Source organism: Dermacentor silvarum, chromosome 11 (assembly GCF_013339745.2).
Source record: "Dermacentor silvarum isolate Dsil-2018 chromosome 11, BIME_Dsil_1.4, whole genome shotgun sequence".
NCBI lineage: Eukaryota > Metazoa > Arthropoda > Arachnida > Ixodida > Ixodidae > Dermacentor > Dermacentor silvarum.
Window position 1 is genome coordinate 26,048,435 of NC_051164.1, and position 20,007 is coordinate 26,068,441.

Sequence of the window (20,007 nt, forward strand, 5' to 3'; positions counted from 1 at the left end):
TTGTGGGAAGCTTGCTGCTAGTGTATTCGTTCCTTTAAAAAAAAGTGCATTTTCGTAAATTCTGCAAGCGACCAGAAATAGTTGCGTGCAGCACACTGCCACATGCACGCATCGCTGCAGCAAAGTACAGTGTATTGGCACGTGTGCTTGTTTATCTTTCTTCACTGACCGCTGTTCACCAGTTAACAAATGTTAAACATTATCGCTAATCACAAGACGCACCTACATGATTTGGAACTTTGGCAAATGGGTCAGTATTTACACCATCTAGACAAACTTCGCCCCAAAATTGGTCTGTTGTAGCCGATAGTCAGTTATAGCCGGGTCTGTTAAAAGTGGAATTAGTTGCGTTAATAATATAGGCAGGCAATACTAAGTGGGAAGAATAGTCTATTATATCCAAAAGTATGTTGTATGCAGATCCGTTGTAATGGGGGTCGTGAACTGTACCACATTCACACGCTTGCTTTCAAGGACCATTAAAATCAAAGATAATTGACATCCACGAGCTTGTCTCCCATTCGCAAGCTCATACAGACCCTTTTCACGGCGATTCCATGGGCGCCGCCATGTTTGATCACATGGTGACGCGTCCATTGGTTGCCTCAACTGCCTTCATGTTTACAATGGATGTGCAAGACGCTGCTGGTGCAGCTCAGCAAACCTGTTTTGGTGGATATTGTAGACGGCAACTGGGTGGACGACACGAAGCTTTGAACACAGCTTCAGAGGATATGTAAGCGCTTTGTGAGCTCATTATGCCTTGTTCAAATGCTGTAAGCAGCGTATGCGGCGCTTGTACTAGAATCGGAGCTCGAAATGTATTCCAAGCTGGTCCATACTCTCCGCTTCTGAATTAAATTAGGATTACTCTCTTTTGCTCTTCCTTTTTTATTTGCCAATCACTTTGAAGTAGCGGCTGGCCATGTTTCCGACTCAGTAATGTTCCTCAGTGTGGTTACTATCCAATTGCTTATTTTCCTGCCTAAACGCTCGCTGGTGTGATCAGTTGCGGTAGATTTGTTCTTGCCATGCATAATTAACCTAAATGTTCTATACTTTGTAATAGTTTGTAGCAATTATGTGTTATCGCTAGTCTCTTGTTTACTCCTTGGACCCTCACGAAATGTTTGGCTTAAAAACATCTGTATGCTGTCGATGTAGTCATCACTTATGCTTCTGCGCATTGATTTCATTCGCTTATTCTTGATACGTGGGCGATAGAGTGAGAGTAAGTTTGAGTGTGAGTCAAGGTGGATGTGTGTAGATAACGGCCGAGAAACTTAATCTGCCAGGAAATGGTGCTACTCCCTTTGTCACTGTGTAACAAGCGGTACTCACTCTTGCCTATGTTCTGGGGTTGAATTGCTTTCTCTAGAGCTTAATGATACAGCATTCAGGGATAAGTTAAATTTTTTATCCTCGAGAAACGCCATATATTGCAAAAAGCCGGCAACACAGGCAGTCCTTGTGTATCAGCGGTCTGTGAACTTGGCCACACAGATTCATTCCATTCCTTTATGTACCTGTGACTATTTTTGCTGCCAACTACTGCACAGGTCGATCTTCCCTTTTCTGTTCCACATTTTAGCAGCATGAATTGAGCACTGTGCGATAGCGATCACCTTATTGCCTTTATGACAGCTAATCGCACAGTAGCAGTGGGACGCGGTAACGGTTTCGCATTTCTGTGCCGTTACACGCTGTCGCCTGAGGCAATGTGTGGCGCGTAAAGCGTCCTGGAAAAAAACTAAAGTAGCGCCATTCGTGTCACTGTGCAGGCACCTCCTCTCACGTGCGTTCTGTAGATTGTAAACCAAGTTAGTTGAGGTGCGAAGCCCGTCGAGTGTGGCGCTTGGCCGGAAAGATGGGCTCGTGCAATTATCCCGCTAGGGCACAACAGGGATGTTCACAGCTATGTATTGGGAGAGATTTGAGAGAAGGAAAAATGCGAAAAGGTAACGTTGAGTACGGCAATGGAATGTATGTAGAAACAAGGGGCGTGATTTGTGTTGTGCCTGAAAATGTAAAAATATGCGGTATTGAATCAGTCAATAAACAGAAGTGCTGGCATTGTGTTTAGATGCATGACATTAAGCCCCTGAAAAAGAAAGGTATTTTTTTAGGCTCTTTAAACTGAGAAGCTTATGCTGATAGTGCGGTTACGACTTGTTCAGTATTATAGGGGTACACCGTGTCATGGAAGTGCTTGATAGAAGATTTAAGTCAAGTAAATGCTTGTACTGGGAAAAACCACCCCGCAAGCAAGCAGGGCCGGACGCGAGTGTGTTTGCATGCAGACGCGCTCAGCATTCATGCTACTGAAGGCAGCGCCACTGCACTGGAAATGGACATCCGGGTAAGCTCGGCAGTGCTCAGAAATCGTACAGTTTCAAACGTGACGCACTATGTTTTTAGAAGGTCGAGAAAGCGCCACCTTGACTGTCCGCTCGGTTTTATATATTTTTTTTCTTGCTTAGTTGGTCGGGGCATGGTGTCTTCCTTAGTTTTGTTGACCGCGTCTGAATCTGTTTGCACGGTGGCTCTGTGCGTTTCGGAATGCCGACCTGTCTGTTGTGCTAGTGATGCCATGGGCACCGGAGACGCAGCTCCTGCACTAGCGAACGCGCACCAGTCGAGCCCGGACGCACCTGGTCGTGCTCGCGGCTCTCGTGTTTGGAGTTTCCTTGTGGACACCCTAGAGACGCTGCAGCTGCCAGGAGAGGAGGCAGAGGCGAAGGGGTGCAGTTAGCGCTACTTTATTATTTTTTTTTCAGGGACGTTAGTGGCGCGCCGCCGGTAGCGCCATCTTGTTCCTCTAGGGCAAACTACTCCGCGAAAAGGGTCTACAAAGGAGCCATTTGGGCAGACAGTTTTCAGTGGCCTTTATCAGTGGTCAATTAACCACTAAACCACCCATTAAAAGGACCCTGAAACGATTGACAATTTTGTACACACGTACTGTACACACATATATTAGTGGAGGTCCTTCTGATCATTAAATGATGCATTTAGGCACTCAGCGTAAAGCATGCAATTTATAAGGTTTTAAAAATGCACATCGCTACCAATCGCAACGGTGCCACTCTCCTGTGTTTTCAACCGCCCCCTCCCAATTGACGTAGTTATCCCAATTCACATCAGTTAGGCGAGCTATCCGATTGGCTACCCACGTCGCGTCGTCAATAATTTTTCCAACTTTATGGTGAACAAATGTTGTTCGTAATAGTTGGAATGTTGGTTAATTTGTTTCTGTAATAAAAAATTTACAGAAAGAGAATACACAACAACAATGTATCACTACACTTAAGCACTTCCGGCACACACCAAGTGTCGTCTGCTTGTGTTACAACATTCTCTGTTGATGCGAGCTGCGTGGTCAGTACAGTAAAACCCCGGTGATACGAACCCGGCTGGTACGAATTTCGGTGTGATACGAATTCGTAACATTCCCCGGCCGAAATACATTGCTCACAATACGAAAAAAAAAAATCGGCTGTTCCGAACGTGTTGCCGCGCCGCTACGGATCATACGAACGCGTGAGCTACAGCGGCAGAGGCCGAGCCAGCGGGGCCACCGGCACAGACAAGCCGGCACAGCGGGATCTTGGCGGGATCCGTAGTCGCCAAGCAACCGACTACGTCACGCGGATGCGCAATCTATCATTGGTCCCCACGTCGAGCGGACCGGACCACATCACAGCCTAGCCGATGCTTAGCGAGAAATTAGACGAGGACCAATGCTGCAACGACGACCGCGGCGCAGCCCCGGCGGCCAAAAACGCTCCATGCACTCGACGTGCTCAGGCGTTCAGTGTCGTGCGAAAACATTCCCAAGATCACGTGCGCGCGCTTATACGCCTTTCAGAAGGCGATCGTTGACGATTTGGACAAGAAGAAAACGTCCCGTTGATACGTTTGTCAAGGGACCACGAAAAAAAAAAAAGAACAAAAAGAAGAAAAACAAAAACGCCGCAGCTTCGCCCGAAAGGTGAAGCAACGGAAATGCAGCAGCAGCAGCAAGCGAATTGACCTTTGCGCTGTCTCTCGCTTCAACGCGAACTAAACGTCGAAGGCACAGCGCATACGAAGCTACTGGCACTAGGCGCACTTGGTCAATATCGCAGATCATTTTGACGATCAGGTCCGCGCACTACGCGCACGTCGCAGATCGCTTTCAGGATACGGCAGTAACGGCACCTGCGCGGGTGCGTCGTATCTGCAACGTTCCGGTCGCTTGTTGCAACGCATCGGTCGCTTGTTGCAATGTACAAGCTGGCTGCACCGATAAATTTACGTGATTCAAACGCAACGTAACATGCCGGTACATTATAGATTGGCGAAGTATCACGGGGAACGCCCGGTTATTCGAACGCGAAAGCATTTGCGATGGTTAATTCGAACTAGAGTGTAATTCGAACATACCGCGCACCGACAATGCTCTCAGCAGCGCGCCAAATCACGTGGCGGCGCCTCCGACCGGCATTGCTAAAGCCCCTCAATAGCATTGCTCCGACACCGGCAGAGAGCAAAAGCTTAGGAGAGACCCCTCAACGGCGCGCGGAGAAAAAAAAAAAAATGTGGTTGATCCCTCTTATATAGGAATCGGTATAGAACACGAAAGTGAAACGTGTCTTCACAGAAGTAGTGTAATGTTTATTGCACATTGATATATAATGTCTATTGGTGTTTTGTGGCTAAAGCGCCCTTAGGCGTTGATGCACCCACGCTGACGCCTGGTGGCACGTCTCCTCCATCACGACTACCAACGTCGATGACCATGAGCAACCGTCGTGCATATGGAAGCTGCACTACGCTGCACACGCTAGCACAACGCGAAAGACGAAGCACGTAACTGACACACTAATACAACGCGCAAGACAAAGCACGTAACTGAATCGTCACCGAGTCAAATCAGCGCGTACAGCGCGTCGTAATTGCAGCCTCCGCGATCAACTTCAGAAACATTTTCAGAGCTAATTGCGGAGGCCACGCTCCGCTGTGCTGAGTACGGTGAACGCCACCTAGGTGGCGTTGGTAGTGCTTCTTGATGCCAGCGTCCCTTCGAATGCTGGCATCGAGGCGTCGTAGTGCTGAGACCACCGAAGCGTTCACTGTCGGTGCGCGTTAGTGTCATAATGCAGTACTTCTCTTTTCTGCTCGTAGGCGGCGGCACCGCCCCGAGCAAGAGCGCGGGTACACGGAGGAGTGTTAGATATATAAGGCGCGTCTGTGTAGCTCTCTGCAAATGCGTTTGTGGCGCAATGGGTTAAACGCTCGGCGATCTATCGTCGCGGACCGAGAGGTCGTGGGTTCGATTTCCAAATTTTGCATGTTTGTGGAACTTTTTCTTCTGGTTTCTTTCTTTGTATTATGTTCGTGTACATTGTAAGCTGACGTATTTCCGTGACGGAAATACGTCAGTGAAGTCTTGGTGGACCCCGGCATAAAACACTTTCGTGTTAAAAAACGCGGCGTCACGTCACAGTCGCCGTTTCTGCGTGGCGCTGGAACACGCGTGTACGTGCCGACGTCTCGGCCAACGCTGCGGCTGAAGCGCAGAGGGAAGCAACGGCGAAGGCCCAGTTCGGCCAACGCTCGCTTCAACGGCAGAAACGGAAACTTCAGGGAGCGGGCTAAGCGGCGCCGGGCCGGCGGGAGCAGCGGACGCGCACGCAGACAGTCGAGCGTGAGGGGGCTACGAGGGTGTCGAGAGGAAGGGCGAGGGGAGCCACCGAAGCTACCGAAGCGAAGCGACAGAGTTCCCTGCCGCCCTCCTCCCTCACCTGCGACAGTCCCCACGGGCGCCCGCCGCCGTGTCGCCTCTTCCTCTTCACAACCATAATCTCTCTCTCTCGCCGTGCCTTTTCTGCCGTTAGAATGTTGGTTAGAAGCGAGCGCAGGCAGTTTCGTGGCCCTCGCTCAATATGTGCTTGCGCGCCGCGATATTTCACGAATCGCACCGTTCGTACGTCGTGCTATCGTGCAAGAGTATTTAAAAAATAAGTCCTTACTTTAATGCGAACAAATTTTTGGGCCCCTGCGAGTTCGAATTATCGAGATTCGACTATACATGGAAGTCAATGGGATTTAGGTCGGGACCGCGAAAACGCGACGTAGCAGCCGGGAAAACGCAGCAGCGAGGAAGGTATCAATGGGATTCCACTATTAGAAATCTTTTCTGGTAAAAATAAATTCATTTTTCTTGATATTGTGTATGTTTTGATGATACGAATTTCGGGTGATACGAATATTTCACGCGACCCCGCGAGATTCGTATCACCGAGGTTTTACTGTATTAGTCTCGAGCTTTCTTTTTACAAGCACCATGCATCGTCCTTGTTACGTTGTGAGCTGCTGCAAATCTAGCGATCGGTGACCTGTCAAGCTGCGACATTGTGCCCTGCTGCAAGGCAACATGCAAGTGGAATGGCTGCAGCGCATCGGGCTGTTAGCATCCGATCGGTGCCAGCATCTAGCGTGCTTGCGGCTGTCACTTCATGCCGGAGGATTACTACCATAGCTTTAGCATGCCCGATATTTGGGTAAATGTAAGTGCAAGTGGACTGCATGGCCGTTTTACTGGATGAGCGAAGGCACAAATGTGAACAGCCTGCACGGTGCCGCCACCTGGTGGCAGAGAGCTCAACCAGGCACACACACAGCTAATGCAGCAGTAACCAAGTCTATTCTACTTTTCTGCTGGTGTAAATTTTTGGCAGGATTGTAATCGTGAACACGTTGTCTTTTTAAATGTTTTAAACTTCGTTACAGCAATATTAGCTCTGTGTTTGGCTGGTTAAGCTCTGCACCACCAGGTGGCTGCACCGTGCAGGCCGGTCACGTTAGTGCTAAAGCCCCTTTATCACAGCGGTTGTAGTATGGAGGGGCTTTAGTTTATGCCTCCACCCATCCGTGAAAACAGCCAGCTCGCCTGTGGTTACCGAAAGGCCGGACATGCTCGGCGCTGCTATAGAACGTGCGCAACCCATGTTGCTTGGATAGCTCTCGCTTGGAATCGACAGCTGGGAGGCTAGCAGAGAGGTTGAAGAGGCTTCGCACGCTGGCTCCAAGGCAACCGGAACTAGACGAAACGTTTGTCTCATCACGACAGAGAGCCAGTGATAGCGCTCCGGAGATTAGCCCCTATCACTTGGCGAACGAGTTGAGGAGAAAAAGCATAGCTAAGGAGGAGGGTAACTTGTAATTGTCCGTAGCTCTCTTAAAACAAGATGCTTCACTTAAATTGTGGCGTGAATGTTTTACTGTAGCTGTACGCTACGTGTCTACAAAATTTGTTTAAACCGTTTCAGGGACCCTTTAAAGGCGAGCATGTGAAAGGTTATTAAAATAGCAACTGACCAAACTATTAGACAAGACAGAAATGTAGATTTACAGCATCCATTCCCGATTTTAGGAAAGTGTATCGAAATATTTTGGTAGGAAGTGGCATGGAATTTTGTCCCATGTAGTGAATTAGGAGCTCTAGGTTTTTGATATCTCTATTAGCTAAGAGTGCAATGTTTTGTCATGTGTGTATGCTCGACTCTCTTGCCTCCCCTTATGTTTTTTCCCTGCATGGCTCTTGCATCTCCTGCTATTTGGCTTTGCCACATAGCTAAGTGCTGCCGGAGGTCGGTGTGGTTGCAGAATAGTACAAGAGATGGCACAAGTGTGCGCTGCTAATGCCACCTAACGGCGAGGTTACTCGGGGACAAATCTCGGGGAGCCTCTTTCTCATTGGCTTGGGGTCTGCGGAGCGCGTGGGCTTGTTCTTGCTCCTATCGGCATGCTGTGCAGGACTGTCTCGTGAGAGTCTTCGGAGCGGGGCATCGGGATGGAGGAACATGGTCGTTCGAACCCGCCACTATACGCGTGAGTGTACATGCAAACGATTAGGCATCGGTGCCTGGCATGGAGCGAACATATTTGCTTTATTGACCCTTTTCGTGGCGATCCCGTGGGCGCTTCCATGTTTGATCATGTGGTGACGCGTCCATTGCTTGCCTCAGCTGCCTCAGCTGCCTCCGTTGCCTCCGTACTTACAATGGGTGTACATGATGCCCGGAGCGACTTAGGAAACCTCTGTTTCGGAAGATATCGCAGACGCTGACTGGATGGTTGGCACGAAGCTATGGCGACAGCTTCAGGGGACATGTGTTTTGCTCTTCGTTCTTTATTTGGCAAATGCTTTGAAGCAGTTGTTCGTCACGTTCCTGACACAGTGAAGTTCGTCGATGCGGTAACTGCCTAATTATTTTATGCCTAATTGCTCGCAGGTGTGCTCAGTTGCAATATATTTAGTCTTGCTGCACACAAGGCTGGGAACGTAGCTGTTTTGTACTTTGTATAGCTTTTAACAAAGATGTATTATCACTAGTAACTTGCTTACTCCTGTGGACCGTCACGAAACGTTCAGCTTCGACCATTCTTGTGACTGTCGGTGTAGTCGCGGTCACCCATGCTTTGGTGCACTGATTCAAGTGTGCGCCGATTCACATATTCTTAATACGTTGGCGATAGAGTGTGCGTAAGCTTGCGTGCGAGTTGGGATCAATGTGTGTAGATAACGTGCACAAAACTTACTATGCCAGGAAGCGGCGCTACTCCCTTTGTCATTGTTTAACGAGCGGTACTCACTGTTGCCGGTGTTCCGGGGTTGAAGTCTTTTCTCTGGAGGTTAGTAATACAACGCTGGTGTATAAGTGATTTTTTTTTATCCACAAGGAATGTCGTACATCCAGAAGGGCCGGCAACAGAGGCTCTCCGTATGTAGCAATGGTCAGTGAACTTAATTGGTCACACATACTCATTCCTTTCCTTAATATGCCAGTCACTGTTTCTGCAGCCAACTACTGCACACGTTTTCAATTCACCGCTCCACATTTTGCAGCGTGAATTGAGCACAGTGCGTGATCGAACCCAGTTGCATTTCCAACAATTGATCGCACAGAAGCAGAGCAGAAGTGGTAATGGTTTCGTATTCGTGCGCTTTCGCTGAGGCAACGTATGGCGCGCTGCCGAAAGCGCCATCTCGTTTCTCGTGAACAAATTTCTCCGTGAAAAGGTCAGTATCCGGTCGTGGTGAGTCGGACTTCCTCGATTTGTTGCTCGTCTCTCTGCATATTCCATTGCTAGTAATTCGGCTAGCTGGCATTGGTGTAAGAAGGTTACAATAAATGCCCTTGTGATTGTTTGCACTGGTATTGCTTTGTCGTTCCTTTGTCCCAAGGGCACAGTTGAGACTCCACAGTCAGTGTGTTCTGCATTTTGTGGTGAACTCAGTACACTTGATTTTTTTTGTATAGTTACAGTTATACTTCGCTGATATCGTTGCACTGCTATTTAATTTTTGTGTAGTTTTGTTGTTTTGGTGCTCTATACGCCTCATCTAGCACCTTGCCTCTTATTGTAATTATTTGGTTTATGTGCTATGCTTGCCTGAAATGATATTGTGTTATGTGATGTATGAACCTCATCTCACTTGAATACAGCTAAACCTCAGTTGACTGAAATCTGCAATGTAATGCCTTTTTAACACTTCCCTATCTTAGTAATGACCTACCTAGTAGGTGTGGGCACATGGGCTTGGCATGGTGCCGTGTATTGTATGCATTGCTGACTCACACACAAGATGCAAACAGACAATGCCACACTCGTGCTGTTGTCATTGAAAAGTTTCAACTCATTCCTTTCTGCCAATACTGACACATCCCCTTCAGTCACGGCATACTCATTTGTGTACACAACTTACCGTGTGCGGAAAAAATAATTTGAAAACTGAGGTGTGACATTGTATCTCCCGAATGTTCTTCCTGTTGTTTCTCCTTTGGGAGTGGTACGTGGTGGAACATGGGGGGCTTTGACTTGTGGAGAGGAAAGCCTGAAAAAGCCTCGATTCCCCTTGCCTCTTACATTTTGCACAAGGCCTTTCTTCGATGAAGGTTGTAGAGCACAGTGTCTACATTGCAGGACTGCTCGGCCAATTCAAGCCAAGCCAGGCCAGCCCTCCTGCCTGGGCTCTCGAGCAGCTCGCCATGGTCCGTGTCACCGAAGGCAGCGTTCTTCGGCCGCTGACCCGTTGGGCCAACCCATGGTTCAACCTGTAAATTGTGCGCAGACGACAACCTCGTCCGACTGCATCCCGCAGCTTCAAGCGCCAAAACGATGCTTCCCCGTTAACCTTTCTACTGGAGGAAACCTCACTTCTCCGCTCGTCATCAGCCCTCAGAACTGTTTTTCTAGACTAGTATAGGAAATGGGGGTGCCCTGCCCGGCCCTGCTCTTCAAATTTTGCAAACTCGGGCCTCCCGTGGTTGTGGTTGCATGGTGTGCAGGGAAAAACCTGTAGTGTTGCTGAAGTTTGGTTGGAAAAAGGGGGGAGAGGTCTTGGCATGGCTCACTCAGCCTTGTTGCTGCTTGCTTGAGGCGTTTGTCATCCCGAACAGTTCCTGGTGCTCTCCCTCGGCATTGGCGTCCAAAAGCTTTGTTTTCTGCGTGAACGCTTTGATCGTAAAGAGAGCAAGGGCCACGTGCAAGCGAGTTGCCACATGCAAAATCAAATGCTCACAACACACTGCTCTTCATTTTGCTGCTAAGCCTGCAGCAGAAGATAGGTGGACCTAGGCCAAATGTAAATCACTATTTTATACACCTTTCACGCAAAACTTTGGCTGCAGCAGCAGCAGCAACTGCAGCAGTGTGTTTTCAGGAGGCCCCGACGGCTTCTGGCCATTTGTCAAAATGAGAGAGAGAGAGAGTTTATAAGTATGTTGAATTTGTGTTTTGTTTCTGTTTTGGTCACCAGAGTGTATTGTTTTTCGAGTCGTCTGCTGTTGCAGCAGGTAAAGCAGATCCTGCTATTCAATGGCCATGTAATGGCAAACTGAGTCGTCACCCTTAAAGCCTTCCAGCTTAGCATGTGTGTGTTGGAAATGTTTGCGAGTCACAAATTTTGCCCAGAGCTATCGAAAGGAAACTCTGCTCACATTAACGGTGGCCATCATTTTGAGTGACTCCTCGTGAAAGCGTGTTCACACGTTGTATGCCGATTGTCGTCCTGGCCCTGCCCAATTGTTGGTGTTCCACTGTTTGCAAGCGGGCTGGTTTAATGTAGAGCGCCAAGAATAGTTCTGAAATGTATCACAGAGGAATCGTCGTCGTGTTGCCAGCTTCTTGCGGGGGCCTGATTTTTGTTTTTGGAAACCTTAATGTTTCCTATGAGCTCTTGTTTGTTGCTTGAAGGGAGCACCACAGTGGGCTGAAGCGTTACTATGTGTTACAGGCTGCACTTGCTTGCCGAATTCCAGTTGCAACACGATTGCAACACTTTTGTTACTTCTGGGCTTACAAGTAAGAATGACGGGTGTGTTTTGTGTGTGTTTTGTTGACATTTGCCACCTTTGAGTGGCTTAGTAGTTTATATATGTGGCTTTGCAGCAGCTTGCTTTTGCTTGCAAGATCTGAGAGGAAGGGAACACAAAGTGCTCCAGATGTGTAATGGATATTTACCGCGCGTACTGGATACGCATGCCATACTGGTACCAAGCGTGCGAGATGCGTTCGCGTGTTACAAGGCACAGATGGTGCGTTTGTGCACGAAACTGTGCCGGCAACATGGAATTGACACGATTGCAGAGTTTATATATAATATTTACCTACTGCTTTTCTGAATCTCAGTAGATACTATGGGAATGGTGTGTGTATGCGTGTGTAGGCAGTAGGTAGCATTGGTCGGGCACTGTGGAAATAAAACTTGAGCAAGGGGGCATTGAGATGACTGAGCTGTTCAATTCACTTTGCCATCTTTCTTGTGCTACAAGCTCATGAAATTTCGTCTTCTTACGAGACCCTCCGTGAAGCCTTCTGGCTTGACATCATGTCTGCATTTGTGCATACTGCTGCAAACTCCTATTAGTATCAACTCCGGGAGAAGGAATAAAGTCTTTGCATAAGACACACACAAATAAATGTCCCCATAAGTCAGTGTGGAATATTTTTTTTGTTCAATTGACACACGTTTACTGAGAAAAGGCATCCAAACATGACAATAAACGAAATATGCCATTATATGTCACTTCCTTCTATAATTTGAGTGCAGCCAAGTCAATAGTTAAGCCAGTAGAGCAGTATGACTGTCGTTCTTATTTGTACAGTATTCGGTACAATCCGTATCTATACTTAACCCTTGAACTTGCATGCTTTCGGTGCAGGTAGTTGGTATGAAACTATAATACATGGCTGTGTTTTCGTACGTGTGCAGACGCCATTCTGCTAAGAACGCATGTTCTTTTATACCAGATTTTCACTTGTGCAATTTTTGATGTCAAACTCAGCGTCGTCAGCTTAGAAGTTGCTGCATCATTAAAAATTCTGCAGTGCATCCACATCAGTGTTTTCCACAATGCGACAATTGTCGATTTTTCTGAAATAGTACTCCAAGCCTTAGCTAGAGTTGACAGCACAACCTTATGGACCACATGAACATGTGAAAGTGCATCTTCGTGTCTTCTATCAGCGTGGCATCGACTGTAGCAAGCATTTCTAGAGTGAGAATGCGTGCTTTTGTGATTGTAGGCTTGTCGATTCCAAGCTTCTTGACAGCACCTGCCATGGCGACAGAGGGTACGGAGATGCATTTTGCCATGCGCTAGCATGTTCTGTAAACCTTTTCCACCAACTGTACAAAGTTGCATGCAGTGTACGGGCATGGTGTATGCGATGCTTGCTGCACACAGTGCGATTCGTGGTGTGCACTTCATCTTCATGAAAGAGGGCGTGCCAGCATTTGGGAGGTTGCACTGCTTTTGTGTTGCACGACTTCAAGCGGCTAGGCAATTGTCAGCGTCGCATGGACATCATTCTTAAATGTTTCTTTTTTTCCCTAGATTTGTGTTGCATCACCTGTCTTGGCTTTCTTTTGATAAGAAGCCTAATCACACAGTGACAGTGATTGATGCATCGTAAAGCTTTTGGTACGACGTGTTAAACAGGGGAGAGCACTGCGAGATGTGCAAGTACCAATGCTGCCAACACCAAAACACCACGAAGCTATCCAAGACCTGTCCATTAATAACCTTTTGCCCAGGCTTCCTGGGGGTAGACGTTTTAGCCAAGCACGGCGCTTGCACGTGTTTGACTTCTCTGTGAGCGCGTTCACACGTAGGAGTGAAGTCCTCTCGAACTTGCGCAGAGTTAGTGCGTCCAACGTAGTCTAGGAAAGAAAGGTCGCCGAGTCAGTATCTCGGATTTCGGCTTTGTAGCGAAGGTCTAGAGAAGCAACACAGGGACCAGGCAAAGTGTTAAGACGATTTCAGCATGTTGATGCACTTTTGATGTGCCTGATTGAACTTCTTGAGTGTGTACTGCTATCGTGATTATCAAACGGAACTGGTTACACGTTGGTTATGCTCAGTGCCACACTCGTTGCTCTTTTGGAACTCGCTGCAGGAATATCGAAAATATATCCAGGGTATTGCCGTTATTTTGAAGCACAAGTACCGAGTGTTGCACAAATAAGAAAAGCCAGGTATACATGGCTTTCGTAGATACACCGCTGCCAGATTTTTACTATAATTTTGCATGGATATAGCACTTCGAAGTGGGTTGAGTTCTATACATTTGCAAGCATTACTTGCCTCTTTCATTCACAATACAGATGAAGTGCATGTCGTCTGACGCGATGCCACTCAAAAGATGTTCATTTTGCGGCAATGGAATGGTGGCGCCATCTGTCAGCACTGTAGCAAAAGGTATGTCCCACGGTAGCTACGGTGACAGATAGCGCCACCATTCTGTTTTTTAGCAAAACTGACATGTTTTTTTTAGTGGAATCACTGCAGACAATGTGCACTTCTGCTTTGTTGTGAACAAAACAGGCATGCAACGCCTGCAAACGTGGTATGAAACTGAGCCCACTGCAAAATTCTGCATCTGTCCGAATGAAAATCAGCCAGCGGTTTAGTATTTGGAAAGGGTCATGTATGCCTAGCAGTTTGACTTGTGCAATACTCGGTGCACTATCAGAAATACTCGACATGTACAATTGCCACAAGGTTTACAGCCTTTATTTTTGTGTCTGTTAGGGAGGAAAATTTGTACAAAGTACTCAAAGGTTGTCGCGGAGGTTTTATTTATTGCTGAGAGTGACATTTCTTGGCAGTCGAGTTAAAAGATTAAAAGTGATCGTTGTTGCTGTCTTGGCACGCTTGCCAATACATAGTGCTAGGCACTTCTTTGCCAGTCCTTGTGTGACGCGCCTCTGCAGCCATGCTTTAGAGCCAGTTAGGTAAGCTCGCGGCCTCTTATATATGCATATCGGACACCCATGTTGAGGCATACCTTGTTTGTGCATCGGCATTGTGTACAGTAGCATTCAGAGTGGCGTCCTCTGATGGAGGGAAAGGCATTGTGGGATGGCTTGCCATGTGCACTCGTAGCATTTGTTGGGTGGATGCCACGTGGAAAACTGCATCTAGCAGAGTTCTACCTGTGGCGAAAGTTGTCGTACATCACATTTTTTTGTGGCCGTGAACCTCAAGTTAGTGCAATAGTTGTGTCACCAGTGAGTTGGGTGATGTTTGTTGAGCTGCGTGGCAATGCTGGATGGTGTAAAAGGGCTAATAGTAAGCATTTTGTTTCACTTAACTGCAGAACTCGACGAAACTAGAGCCAATGTATTATAATGAGGTCCTTTCTTCTGTTCTCGTTTTGCTGTGCTGGCTGTTCAAATATGGTGAAGGTGGCTGCATCCAGACGTTCCACCCAATGATAAAGGGCAGAAACAGATTAAAATGACACTGGAATATGAGGTATCTTGTCTCAATAAAATATTGTGTATAAAAAGAACATTTCTTTTCACAGGCACAGTCTTTGAGTGCAGACGTATGTCATGCTGGAACATTACTTGTATGAGCACGTAATGGAGCCCGGAAGAGAAGCCTGTCGACAAAGTTTGTATGAGATTAGGCATTGCGGGGCCAGCTGTCTTTCCTGCTTTGTGTGATGAAAATTCTGAAATAATCGTACCCAGGCTTATAAGCTTTGCGTTGTGAGTTGGTTAGATGTGTTGTTGCACAGCAAATTTTTCTTCACTAGAGGTTAATTTTGGGGTTAACGATGTGCTGTTGTGCAGTGTTGTACGCTTTTCTTATAAGTGGTGCCTGTACTTCAATTCCACGCAATGTGGGAAGCTATGGTCTGCGTCAGCCAATCAAGATGAGAACAAAAACAATGGTTCGCCTGTTGTCTGTTACTAATCCTATCATGCTGATGCCTGTTGAATGAAAGGATCACGGAAGGATTGGTCATGCTCACGGGCAATTCCTCCTTTCACCGAGATGTGCACCTTGTTTTCATTTCTGATTGGCCGAAGCCTGTGTAGCTTCACTGCACTGCATGGAATTGTGAGGTGAAGTACAGGTTGTGCATGTTACGACCTGTGACCAATGCTCTCTGGGTTGACTTTTGTCTGATGCTTGCTACGTAGACGAAAATACGTTTGACTCATTTGTCACTGCAGTGAGTGTGTGCCTTGGAGATAAGTTGTGCTGAAATGTTATGTATTAATTCTGTAGATAAGAGATGAATGTTTAGAGAGTGTTTTTTGGCTTGTGATCATCGGCTGCGCCCATGATGTCAGCCAGATGTGTGTGAATCAAATTTATGAGAAGGTCGGGTCTATCCGTGGCATATTGTCTAGGATGTCAGGCGTTTCTTCATTGGGCTGGTCCTTTTTGATTTTGTTGTATGGACACTGGAAGTCTTGTTCTTTCAGTGTCCGTGAAGTTAGCTGGCAGTGGGAATGGCTGCATTTTTGGAAAGTGTTGATGGGCTTCGTACCAATTATTGGTGCAGAGAGGCTGTCCGTAACGCGAGCCATGCTCGGATTGCGATCACAAGTTGAGGAGGTGCCTCAGCGTGGGTTTTCGAGAGTCGGCGAGTTACATCTCGGAGTGTACTTATTTCGTGATTGCAAGTGCTAGAATGATAAAGTTCTCTGGCCCATTTTCTCCATGGCCTGACTTGCGTGACTTGTGCACGCTTCCTACGCTTGGCATCTTCCGAGAGGAATATCCCGAATATCAAGGTTGAGTAAGCGTGCCGTAGTGGGTTGCATATTTGCCAGCGGTTCACCCGAAGCCAAACGCAACGTGCCCCTAAAAAGTGCCCCTAAAAAAATCTTACGCAAAACTTCCATGTGTGTGCTCAACATTGTGAAAACTGTAGTTCTGAAACTCTTCGAAACATTTTATATACTCATGCCTAACTGCACTGCAGAGTTCCGCCGAGACTTTAGGTTGGCACAAGCATGCTGCCCTTAGGTTTTGTTCTGTGTTGTTTGTAAAAGCTCTTACAGAAAGCATGTCTGTGCACTCTAACTGCCAAGTGTAAGCCTGCTGTAATAACCGTTTGGCTGCCGAACCCAAGTGTGCTTATGGTTAAAACTAACAGCGCAGCAAAGACAAAGACGAACGCAAGCGACCGAGCAGAATCAAATAGAAATTGCACCTTCATGGCAATGAAGTTAATTGCTCAAGGGCAAACCTTTTATAAAACTGCCACAATGGCTCATTTTCTTGACCTTATATGCTTTAGTAACATAATTAAAAGGGTCTGAAGGTGAGCTCGTTGGTATGCATTCATAGTGTAAAAAACAGCGCTAAAAACATGGACAGAAGGAAGAACACAGGACGAGCGCTGTTCTGTGCTCTTCCTTCTGTCCATGTTTTTAGCACTGCTTTTTAAACATAATTAAAACACGGAAACTTGTTTGCAAATAGCTTGCAAGTCTAATTCAATTAGAGCAGCGATATTTGAACGTCTGTTGCCATCTAGTACATTGCAAGGTGGGCTTGTCACTAGCCAAAATGTGGTCATCACTTACGACAAGCTGAGGTCAAGATTTCTCATGGGGTTAACATGACGGTGAATCTTTGTTAGATCAGCTAGCATAAAAAATTGTAGAAAAACAGGCGAGTAGTAGTAAAAAAAAAAAATACGAGAACACTTAAGCACTTCTTATGAGTTGTGAATGCGAAAGCATTAATGTCCAATTGAAAGCCGCTGAGCGGTCCTTCAAGTTATGAACTCCTTGCGGGCAAGCGAGCGCGTTGATATGCTTGGCTCGTTGATTTGGCCTTTGTAGTTAGAGCGCAGGCGAGAGCCTGCACAGACAAGGAACTTGCGGATAACACAGACTTCCGGGAGCGAGGGTGATTTGGAGTTGGCAGTGATGCCCTCTCCCCTCGCACAACACGCGGCGTGCTACTGCGGCGGCAGGTGTCCCGAGGCGCGCTCGTGACAGGGCGTCGCAGCCAATGGGAATTTAGCTGCCATTTCTCTGCTACAGGTGCCGAACGCCAGCTTTTTCATTCAATGATCCATCTGACACTTTCGCTTCCATAAAACTATTGTTGACCAGCTACCAATTTGTCTAGTTTTCCCTCCGCCCAAATTTGCTCATTGCCATGTTTCAATGCCCCTTACATTTACTCCCAATTGTTGCTGGCTCAAAGTAGGGCTTCCAAGTTTGTCGCGACGAAAAAAAAAAAAAAAAAAACGTCGATCATGATAAAGAAAGAGATGGGGGTAAGTTGCTATGAAAAATTGTCAAATGCGAGATTCATGCAGGAAAGCCGAGATGTTTCCTATGACAAAATTAAACCACTTCAAAGACATATGGGCTCGGATGGATAATGCAGGCTAGTGCAAGATGTGATGATTTCTGACTGTGGCCGTCTTAACGTGATGCAGTTGGGTTCTTTGTATTCTTTACAGGAAGATGGTGCTTTGTTCAAATTCACCCCTGACATTAAAGATCCTTTAGGGGAATGGCATAAAGAGTTTGAAGTGGCAGCTATTAACGAGTCTGCAACAATATTTCCAAGATGCACTTAAACATGGGTCATATACATAGTACACCTTATGTAGCAGTGCAGTAACTTCCTCCTAACATGGACACTGCAGGGGTTCGGGAAATAAATTGGCAGTCAGAGGGTTAGCCGTGCCACTAAAGTCTTTGCTGCTTCCTTTAGTGTCTTCCTGGAATAGTCTGCAAAAGGCAGTGATGGGGCCATCGGCAATGACAGTTTCAGAAGTTTTTTTAGGGGGCTTTACTGCTAAAAAATATTTGCGCATTTGGCTTAGGGTGGTACTGCTTTTGCTGGGAAAGCTGTGTAATCGTGCATGCTTATTTGTTGAAACCGTTTTGAAAAGTGCCTTTGAGCACAGTAGCAGATAGCTCCGTTACTTGAAACCAGAACATGAAATGCAAACAAGACGGTACCTGATGAATTAAACTCGCGAAACCTACTCAAACAGATGCGCTATCGGCAACAGTAGTTTGCAAAAGAATATCCTTGTGGCCATAACACACATTATTTGATTGAAGTATGCACTCTCCACTAGTGTGTGTATGTGTGTGTGTACGTACGTGGCCATGATTGGGTACTTGTTTCCCAAACTACGAGGACATTGTTTTGAATGGGTGTGGAGCATCATAAACATTTAGAACTAGTGCCATTGTGGACAAACGAAACTTAGAGCAAGTTAGCGCTGACCAGAAATCGTTCTTTTGTTACTGCTTTTCATCATTTTGTGTAAAGCCGGCGTCATTTTGGATTGCATGCTTAGCTTGGGGCCTGCCCAATCTTTGGTAACTAGATATGCAACGATGCAAAATCGCTCTCTCAAATTATTACTCGAAGAAGGTGTCCTACTTTATACTCTCTCACTAGCTTTTCATTTCTCTGTGATAGTACCTGTGCTAGAACCTTGCTAACATGTTTCTGAACTATGTTTTCCCGGTTATCACATTGCTGAAGCCCAGTACGTGTTACGTTGATGGTATGTTAACAGTGTAGCCCGCTTGCCAGCTGCTAAGCCGTGCTCCTACAGTTCGTGAAGAACCTATTGTAGTGGTCATGTTGCATAAGCATCTGCAAGACTACTTCTCACTGACACATTTGGCGTGTGGTCAGAAGTAACGATTTGGTTGCAATGATTTAGACCAGGGGTCTCAAACATGCCGATGCCTAAAAACTTGTGTGCAGCTATTGGACACTCGTGACTATGCCATCACCACAGATATAAAGTTGCCGAAGCCTTGTGCAGTTCCATCCCAAACTGCAAGCATGCCGTGGTGTTGTCCTAAACAAGCTGCATGCTACGTAGACGGTTTGAAACCTGAGGCAAGTTTGAGACCTCCGATCTGAAAAAATCCTAGCTTTGAAAAAGCACTTCAGTCTTCACCCTAAGCAATTTCTTTCACTCATACCAGCATCCTTGGCTGTGGCTGTATTGGTACCGGCTGATTCAAGCATTAGGATTCAATGAAGCAATTTGTTCTGTGGACGGAGTGGCACATGGTTCGGCACTGCCGAATTGTACCAGAAGCACCCAATCTGTGAAACGAGTTGGTGAATTGGTTAATTGAGTGAATCCACTTCACAGCGCAAATTTTGTAGGCTGACGTTCCGGGAAACACCATGCCGTCTTGTTGGCGTTTCATCTTGTGGCGAACACTGCTCTTCTGCCTATGTGATCCTACAAAGCCGACGTGCCCACTTTCGTGACTGAGAAGCCCTCTTCTCTTTGTGCGGGCAGACTGTAGGCTTAAAATAAAGTGCAAAGCAATGAACATGTGCTGTGTGCAATTAATGTGTTGTCTTGAATTCCTTGCTAGCAGTAAATGCAACCAAAACTGAAAGTGTAGTGTTAAAACTACAAGAAGAATGCCATGGTCAGTGTTTGGCAGAGTGTTGAAAAAAATCTGGTAGGTTGTATTGGGGGACGCAGTTGTAGTGGGGTAAGGGAAACGTCTTGTGCGTGCTGCTGAGGGTGTTTGGGATAGTATGGTAATAATGGGATATGGGTAGTTGGTCGCAAAGATTTAAGCAATATTAGTGTTACACGATTCCATTACAGTTCGTTTTAGTATGCAGTTTTAGCAAGCCTGGTCAGCTAGTACTTTTGGTCAGCAAGTATGCTGACCAAAATGGGACAAAA

The 20,007-nt window shown here is 46.6% G+C and overlaps 1 protein-coding gene across 7 annotated transcripts in view; it reads left to right on the plus strand.

Moving 5' to 3' along the window:
- LOC119433785 (protein disabled) overlaps window positions 1-19,639 on the plus strand; it is a 109,242-nt gene extending 89,603 nt beyond the window's left edge. For 6 of the 7 annotated variants that reach the window (XM_037701038.2, XM_037701039.2, XM_037701043.2 and 3 more), the window contains one exon: window positions 9,973-19,639. In XM_037701038.2, coding sequence (XP_037556966.1) covers window positions 9,973-10,077 — 105 coding nt within the window. In that variant the 3' untranslated portion in view covers window positions 10,078-19,639. The remainder of the gene's footprint in view (window positions 1-9,972) is intronic. The other variant, XM_049658958.1, reaches the window with a different exon arrangement.
- The last annotated feature ends 368 nt before the right edge of the window (window positions 19,640-20,007 follow it).